Source organism: Diachasma alloeum, unplaced genomic scaffold (genome assembly GCF_001412515.2).
Source record: "Diachasma alloeum isolate Michigan unplaced genomic scaffold, Dall2.0 Dall_scaffold_00270, whole genome shotgun sequence".
NCBI classification, from domain to species: Eukaryota; Metazoa; Arthropoda; class Insecta; order Hymenoptera; family Braconidae; genus Diachasma; species Diachasma alloeum.
In genome coordinates this window covers 460,808-470,539 of record NW_021680409.1, presented here as the reverse complement: position 1 = coordinate 470,539, position 9,732 = coordinate 460,808, and the positions used below count along the sequence as shown (strand labels likewise).

The 9,732-nt window shown below is 36.8% G+C and overlaps 1 protein-coding gene across 1 annotated transcript in view; it reads left to right on the top strand.

Annotated features, from left to right (window-relative positions):
* LOC107037791 (zinc finger MIZ domain-containing protein 1) overlaps positions 1-7,622 on the top strand; it is a 26,690-nt gene extending 19,068 nt beyond the window's left edge. Inside the window, exons 3-5 of the mRNA XM_015256545.1 lie at positions 470-2,728; positions 4,203-4,436; positions 5,223-7,622. Coding sequence (XP_015112031.1) covers positions 470-2,728; positions 4,203-4,436; positions 5,223-5,360 — 2,631 coding nt within the window. The 3' untranslated portion in view covers positions 5,361-7,622. The remainder of the gene's footprint in view (positions 1-469; positions 2,729-4,202; positions 4,437-5,222) is intronic.
* Positions 7,623-9,732: the final 2,110 nt, after the last annotated feature.

Here is a 9,732-nt window from a genome sequence, read left to right as displayed (position 1 = left end):
CCCCCCCCCCCCCCCCAAGAAAACCCATGCTTTTCCCTTAACCCTAGTCTGGTCACCAAACGATCCTGCGACTTTGGTTACCTCCGCGGGGATTCCCCGCCGTGTTATTTAGGCTTTAGCGTCGCCAAATTCAATCTACACTGCCCGGGCGCGTTTAGCGATTTTCCGGCAACGTCACATCATGGGCAATTTCATTTAACATGGGAAAAAAAATTTATCTGTCCGAAATAATTTGTTTTCTTTAGGAATTTTGTTAGAAATATGTTTTTCTAAAAATTCCGATAATTTTTTAGACACTTCAATTGACAAAGTCAAATTTTTTTTAATTTTTCCGATTAGCCAGTTAATTGTAATTGAAGAAAAACGACGCGCGATGGAGTTTTCCCTCAAAGGGTGACCAATCTAGGGTTAAAACCTAAAAAATCCTGAAGTCCAACAGTCTAACGAAAACGTCAACATCCTGTTCCAGAGTCAGCATGGAATGCCCCACAACACCTATAATAGTGGTTACCCCCAGCGCGGTCCAATGGCCGGAATGGGTCCAGTTGGTATGAACAACTTTACCGGAATGACCTCAATGGGTCCAGTGCACTCAATGAATTCCCTAAACTCCATGAACACCATGAACCCGATGAACCCAATGTCAATGGCGCAAATGAATTCAATGAATTCAATGAACACCATGTCCCCAATGTCCCAAATGAACAGCATGGCTAACGTGGGCAACAGCATGTCGATGAACACCATGATGGCAGGTAACAACATGCAAATGACAAAAATGGGTATGCAGCAGTCGCAGCAGCAATACCCCAGGCGCTTGGCGCCGTACCCAGCCCCGGGAATGCACATGGTGCAGAAAAGGCAGCAAAGTCCTTACGCCAACCCAACACCCCAGCACCCAGGAATGCAGCAAAGCACCTTCAATAACATGGGTAACCAGTACCCCAACAACTACCCGGGGGCCCGCGCCAACTTCCACCCCCAGTACCAATCTGTCCAGGGTATGAGCCCAACCTTCCCCAGCACGATGATCAGAGGCACCAACATGAGACAAACGGCCCCGTCGTACAGTGCCCAGGGGGCGCCCCAGTCCAATCAGTATTACGGTAACACCAACACCCAACACAACCAAGTCACCATGGCTACGAACCCAGTGTCCCACCAGGGTGGACAATTCGTGGGGCACCAGGGTAATCCAAGCCATCCAAATCACCCTGGCCACCCTCCCCACCAAACCCATCAAGCCCACCCAACCCACCCCTCCCACCAGAGCCACCCCTCCCACCCTAGCCACCCAGGCTACACAAACGCAAACTCCTACCCTCCAAACCCCCAGTACCAGCAAGAAGTCTCTCCCATGCGAAATCCCTCGAACGTCCCCAACGTCTCCTACCAACACAGCCCCATCCCCGGGAATCCGACGCCCCCCCTGACCCCCGCCACCTCAATGGCCCCCTACATAAGCCCGAATCCCGACATAAAGCCCAACTTCAGCGACATTAAACCGAACTTCGACATGAAGCCGACCTTCTCCGACATAAAATCCCCAGCTCCAATCCAGAAGGACGACGAACTGAGACTAACATTCCCAGTAAGGGATGGCATTATCCTCCCCCCATTTCGTCTGCAGCATAATCTAGCTGTCAGTAATCACGCATTCCAGCTCAAGCCAACGGTCTATCAGACACTGATGTGGAGACAGGACTTGGAGTTACAATTAAAGTGTTTCCATCACGAGGACAGGCAGATGAACACAAATTGGCCGGCAAGTGTGCAGGTCTCAGTTAATGCAACACCACAGGGGATTGACAGGGGGGAGAATAAGTCGTCGCATAAGCCACTTTACCTCAAGGATGTCTGCCAGAATGGTAGGAATACGATACAGATAACGGTGTCGGCTTGCTGCTGCTCTCATCTTTTCGTCCTTCAGCTTGTGCACAGACCGACAGTGAGGAGTGTCTTGCAGGGGACATTGAAGAAACGATTGTTAACCGCTGAGCAGTGCATAGCTAACATCAAGCAGAACTTCAATAGTTCAATGGGTAACAATGGAATTAAGAGTGAGAATGATGTTGTTGAGCAGACGGCGTTGAAGATATCGTTGAAATGTCCGATCACGTTCAAGAGGATTACATTGCCGGCCAGGGGGCATGACTGCAAGCATCCTCAGTGCTTCGATCTTGAGAGCTATCTTCAATTGAATTGTGAGAGGGGCGCGTGGAGGTGTCCTGTTTGCTCGAAACCTGCTGTCTTGGAGGCCTTGGAGGTTGACCAGTACATTTGGGGCATTCTCCATTCGACAGCTAGTACAGCGGACATAGACGAAGTCACGATAGACTCGGCGGCCAACTGGAGGCCTGCGAAGAGTCACTCGAGTATTAAGAGCGAGGAGGACGACTGTAAGAGACTAATCAAGAAGGAAGCCATGTCGCCGGGCAGCATGAGCATGCCCACTATGAACAATTGGGAGATGAACCAGGCCATGAGCCCCTACATGCCACCTGATATGAACAGTATCGTCAGTGGGTCTATGATGAATAATTCCTCGCCTGGGTACAGGAGTAGTAGTATCAATCACAGGAATTCTTCGGGAGGAAGCTATGATATCAATAATGGAGCAAGTCTCGGGAGTGATTACACGAATGGCGCTGGACCTCTCACGCATCTGAGTGATTCTGTTAATTCATTAGATCCACTCAATGCTATGGAGAAGAGTCTCAATGATCAGGTAAATATTGTTGTTTTTTTTGCTTTTTTCAATCTCAATTGTCTTCGTGTGCGATCGTCTCTTTCTCGTTATTCTTTTATTTCATATCAATGATAATTTACATTCTGTAAAATGACAAGGCGAGATTCAAATCCACAACCCTCGCATTACTAACTCACTCGTCTAACCAATTGACCTATAGGAAATTACCACTCATTAATTATCTATTAATTACGTTGGATCATGGGAAATTGGAAATATCAGTACATCATACTATAATTCATTGTCAATTGGCGACGTTTTGCTTCATATTTAAACTCATGTATTAGTTTTGAGGCTGTCCAACTTCTAGATTTCACGGGCCGTTATCCCTCGTAATTATGATGTTTTGTTTAATAGTAGGAGTCGATGGTAAAGGTTATAAAATTAGAGAGTCACTTTTTGAGCCAGTGATTGGCGACCATTTTTTTCTACCTCATATTGAAGACTCCTCAGGCTCTGAAGAAGCTATAGTATTCTCGATATTCCGCAAAATGACAAGGCGAGATTCGGACCCACAATACTCGCATTACCAAACTGCCCGTCTGTCCTATTGAGCTATAAGGAGTTACCGCTTACTAGTTACATTGGATCATGAGAAATTGGAAATGTCAGTACACCATACTAATTCATTGTCAAGTCGCGACGTTTTGCTTGATATTTAAGGTGTTTCGTGCGAAAAAGGTAAATAATGACATTCATCTAGAATTCATATAGAATGGTTATAATCACAATTGAATTATCTATGAATTTTCCTAAATTTTTTCAGATTTCCTTTTCAAGTTATTAACGATTGAAGTCGCTTCTTATACAGGGGCTCTTATGAAGATTTTTCATGGAACTGCGTTACCATCTGAGCTGATAATATAGTTTCATGTAAACAGAAATCTTTAATAACTTGAAAAGGAAATCTGAAAAAATTCTGTGAAAATTCATCGATAATTCAATTGTGATTATAAACATTCTATGTGAATTCCAGATGAATGTCATTATTTGCCTTTCTCGCACGAAACGCCTTAAGCGTCCTCGGCCTTGTAACAAGCTCTAATGTATGGTCAGTTCTTTTATTCATTCATTGAACACGAATCCGACAGATGAAGCCAATAATGGGATTCAATGTATGCAAAGTAGAATGTAATAACGATAGGTAGGAAATGAATAATAAGTAGTTGTACAAGGTAAGGTCAGCAGATCCAAGATGGTGGTTAAAGAAACAGGTCAATTATTAAATCAAAGTAATGCTTTTACTAGGTCATGGACCGTATCGGCAATGATGGTTACAGCATCAGTAACAATTCCAATATTTGGGAATATTTCCACTACTAAATTTACGCCAAATGACAAAGCTATTGTTTGAATATTGAAACATTGACTTATCTCGCTTCAATTCTTTTTTTTCTGTGACAAATGAGAAAAAAAAGGGATAGAATTTTAACTTTTTTTGCGCTGATTACAGATGCCTCATACGCCTCACACACCTCATACACCACACACTCCTCACACTCCTGGGGGTGGCAACAGTGGACCTCCTAGCGTACCACCAGCCTCCCAGGAATCCGCGAATCACAATACCTCTGGTAATGGTAGCACAAATATCAGCGGGAATGAAACAACGGAAATTCCTTCTGATCTTAATTTTGATCCTGCGGCGGTTATCGATGGCGAGGGAACGGGTCAAGAAGCATTGAACGTAAGTATCTCAAATTATTCACAAAATATGATAATTAGACAAATTCAACTCGAAGCTGGAAACGAACGAATGAATAAGGTTTTCATATTTTCTAGTCATTCAACTGCTCATCCACTGAGAAAAAAAATATTTTTGGGAAATATCCATTTTACTTGAGAGAAGGATTCATCTTTTCAATACCGTATTCTGTTTTCTCCATTCAAGTCATTCTCAGACCATCCACATTCAGTTTTAATTATGTCAATTGTATTGCTCTAGGAGATGATCATGTTAATTATCACTTTGAGTGAACTCCTTCAATAATTGTCAACATTAAATAATTGATCGAAATTCTTCTCTCTAGAAAATAAAAAATTTAGGAAAAGTGACTAACCATCAGAGGAATTCATCCAAGGTCATATGCACCACAGTCATTCTCTAGAGCAACATGATTGTTATAATTGAAACCTAATCAAGCTCGCCTGGGAATGACTTGATTGGAACAATATGATTTTGAAAAAATAAATGCTTCTCTCAAGTAAATGAATATTTGGCAAAAATAATTTTTTTTTCGGTGTCAATGTATTAGTTTACTTTAACATTTCTGAAAAAAACAATGATAAATATATTAATTAGAACTGCTCAATTGCTTTTACTACGAAGAAAGAAAAACTTTTCGATTTTATCCACAAAATTTTGAGTATTTGACATGAAAAAAATGATTCAATAAAATTATGAATGTAAAATAAATAAAGAGAAAATGTATAAGAATAAGAAAACTAATTGTTTCTCAATTATAAATTTCAGTTATTGCCCGATAACGTCGTAGATCCAATGGAGTTGCTCTCCTACCTGGACCCCCCCGATCTCAACACACCCCCAAGCAGTGGAGCAAGCAGTGGCCATCCCTCCTCCAATGATGACATTCTGGCGTTCTTCGAATGAACCTAAAGTAAATAACCCCTAACGTGAAAAAAGAAGAAATGTCACCTTTTCAAAATAATCAAATTTCAAAAAAATTAAAAAACATCAGACTCAAGTCATAAAACAAGTGACACCAAGTCAATCCTCACAGTTAACCGAAATGGCCAACAATTATGATGACTATTGACGCAATGGAGTCACGTGGGTGCTCTCACCTAAACCAATGGTACAAAACACTTTTTAGATCTAATTGTAATATTCCTATGGACAATGCTAGGGCATACTAGGTTTACAATTACCTAATTATATTGAAAGGGTAAAATGCTGCAGTTACAGTTTTTAATATGATCTGGCTGTGGCTGTGAGTCGGTCTTAAATCAATAAATTTGAGAAAAAAAAAGCATGATAAAATGGACCAGATTTCACAATTAACGAGATAACTGCTTCACAAATGCACCATTGAAACTGTGAAATATTGATTAAGGGCCTCTGATTGGTCTTTGAGGGCGGTCTACTGTCGACTGAGTGTCGGCTATTATTACTTGTACAGAATTTTATCTTTAATATTTTTTTTCTCAGTTCTTTTTGTAAATAATCTCGATAGATTTAAGGATACTCAAACGTTGTAAACCTGCTTATTGATGGATAATAGCGTATACAGTGTTCCTTTTTGTTTAGGGAAAAATTTTTTTTTGACGAGGATATTATATACTATATCGTGCGACACGTAAACCAAAAGAGTATGATATTCTTCCAAATTTTTTTCAAGTGACTTTTCGGGGTAAAGTGGCCATTGTGTGTGGAAATGCATCTGCATGATTTTTGGGGGGATTAGTGATGCCCATTTCACTGATGAAATCGACGTTTTTTTTTTATATTCTTGTGATGGTTTTTATTTTATAGATGCAATCAACGAGTCAATTGAAATACTTCTTTATATTTTTTTTTCCAAAACCTCATGAAGTCGCCGAAAATGAAGTTCTGATGTTAATGTAGGGAATAACTGTGTTTATTTGAAGAGGAAATAAAATTGAATTTGAAGTAATAGCTGTGGAGAAATTATGATGCAACTAAGTAAATATGCACCCAAAAAAGAATGGAATTATGTTGATGCAAGTTTGCAAATGAATTGTTTCAAGTCTTCAGATATTCTACAATTTTGGATTGTGTCGAATGTTACTACGTCTTGGTTGAAAATTCTGGATTTAGTCAGATATATAGATGAATCAAGCATAAGGAAATCTTCAGTCAAGTGCAAGGAACTCCACTGAATTGTGATTGAAATCAGTTTCTATATGACTTGTTGAGTCACCAGATATTGAATTAAAAAATGAGTCAAGTATAGGCAAACCTAAATTGAATCAAAAGTCGATTCAAGTTTCCAATTATTGTTGGACATACTCTCCAATTACGAGTTGATTCACATTTTATTATTCACTTGTCTTAACTCAAAGTCTTCAATATTATGGAAAACAATATAAAACTGGCATTCAATGACAATGTTAAAGTGACTCAATTCAAGTTTTAAATGACTTGTTGAGTGACAATATTCTATTTAAATCTGAGAATAACTTGACTTGAGTTTAAAAATGCTTTGATTCAAGTCTTCTTATGTTTTTCGGGAAGACATGAAATTATGTTTTGGCTATTTTGTATAAAGTAAATAAACCTGAATTGATTCAAAAGACTTGATTCAAATTTTATTATCCACTTGAGTCAAGAATAAAATTTGCAATCAATTTGAAAGGACGTTGACTCAACGTCTTTAATATTATGGCAAACAACATAAAATTGTTATTCAATAGCAATCATAAAATGACTTAATTCAACTTTTAAATGACTCATGGAGTCAAGTTTAGATAAACTTGAATTGATTCAAAAGACAGGACTCAAATATGGCCCAGAATTATGATTTGATTCAAGTCTTATTCACGTGAGTCAAGTAGAATAAAATCTTCAATAAATTTAAGAGGAGCTTGACTCAAAGCCTTCAATGTCATGGAAAACAATACTGAATTGTTATTCAATAGCAATGATAAAATGATTCAATGCAAATTTTAAATGACTCGTTGAGTCAAAATATTCGATTTGAATCTGAGACTGACTTGACTTGAGTTTAAAAATGCTTCGATTTAAGTCTCATTATATCTTTCGTCAAAATGTAAAATCAAGTCTTACTGAACTTGAGTGAAGTATAGATGAACTTGGTTTGATTCAAATGACTTGACTCAAGTTTTCGAATATCTCGCGAATGGTCTATCGATAAAAATGGAGATTTCAGTCCATTCAAGTTGTCAAATATCAAGTCAAAAAATAATCGATTCAATTGCACGAACTACTTGACTCAATTTAAAAAATTGTCTGATTGATGGACGGAGAAAAAACCAATTGAAGTCTCATGTCAGTCGTAAAAATCCATAATCAAGTGCTAATGAACTTGAATCATGTAATTTTTTTTGGGTGCGTAACAAGTTAACTGCCAGTTTGTGAGGCACAACGAGGCCCTACTTATCTCCTCATCATCTTTATATCTTTTTGTGATTGAAGAGGATGAACAAGCATAGAAAACAAAACAAGAGAAAATATACTTAAAGTGATTCATGTAGATTATACAAATTTTATATATTAAAAAAATGGAAAGAGTGAAGTTGAAAAATGTGTGAAGTAATGCAACAAAGTAAGAAAATGTATTTATATTCCGATGAGTTTACGTGAGCCAGTGCACAAGGCAGAGAGAACAGTTTAAAAAATGAACTATTCGGTCAAGTTTCTATTTATAATTATTACGAATAATTGCGATTAAAAGTTTTATTATTACGTAATTATTAATCGTAAAAGAATTATTGTATATTATTTGTAAATATGAGAAAAAAACAAGGGAAAAGATGAAAAGTGGAAAAAACAAAAATGGAGATAGATTAATAATATAAGAAAAATAAATAAAAAGTGGCAGATACTTATTGGCCAGTTATAAACAGTAAACAATGGATTAATGATTAATTAAAGATGAATAAAAAAAATGTTTGAAAATCTTAATTATTTCACAGAACCAAAACATACAGGTGATGTATGAGAATAACTTATCCTTACGAGATCGTGGAGGGGGGAGAGGATGTGTACATGTGAGACGATTTGGTACAATTGTTCTAAATCGATAATGAGAGTACTATTACCTATATTAAAGACCTAAACTACCTAAATGAAGTTTATGCAAAACTGTAAGCTTTACTTAAGTGAATTCGCCAAGAAAAATGAAATCGTAGCATAACGCAACTGTAGATACAGTTTGCGAAGTGTACATAGGCAATAACTACCCAATTATACCTACCTAATATTATTCTAAAGTATCACGTTAACAATGACGTACGACTTTTTTGAGTTTTTTATTTAGATTTGGGTCTACAGCTGTTGATTAATATCTGGGGAATTGAAAACATTTAAAATTTTGGGATTTTTCTAAACAATTTTCGAGAAATTCAGGGAGAAATTTTGAAAAATTTCTGAAGAGGAAATTTCTTTTTCATTTCAAAACATTTTTCAAAGGAAAAATTCAAATATTTTAAAAAACTGGAAGAAAATTTTTTTTTCAACTATTGATAATTTCTGACGAGATTTTTTTTTTTATGAAAAATCATTTTAGAAAATTGCGAAAAAATATAAAATTTTTTGAAAAATTACGAAAAGTTTTTGAAACTTTTTGGATGATAAAATTAATAATGTAAATAATATAGGTTGGTTACGATTTTTTGGAATTGAAACCATGCAAGAAATATGAATAATTTGAAAATATCTGTAGGCTCAAATCTTATAACTATATCACCACTGACAATTGTTGGATGGCCTATGATTTGAAGTTATTCTGCACCAATTGTGTCCCCGATTGAAAAAGACAATTTAGTTGTAGGCGTGACACTGAGGCGAGTGAGATTAAACAGATGATGTTCATTGTATATGAAAATTGGGAAGGGCTCGCCTCGTGTGAGAAACATGTACGCATAAAAGAAAAAAAAACACAATAATGTTATTGGTTACATTCACCTGACAAATTTTAATACACAAAAATGCAGATGATGATTTATAATAATTGTGGACAGAAATGAGAGAAGAAAGTGTTTCCCAATAACGATTAGAAACATTCAATAAAAAAAATACGTAAATAATGGAAAATATTGATTCAAAATTATTATAATTACCTTCAACTACCCCTTTCCAGGACTCCAACTAAAAAAAGTTGCTTTTTTTCCCAGAAATTGCAATTAAAAATAATTTCTCAAGTATTTAAATTGAATTGTTCACTTGATTTTTTTTAATGAACGAAGAAAATTCTGAAAAAGAAATCGAAATAAAAATAATTAAAAAATAGTGTTAATAATTTCTCATTACAATAAAAACA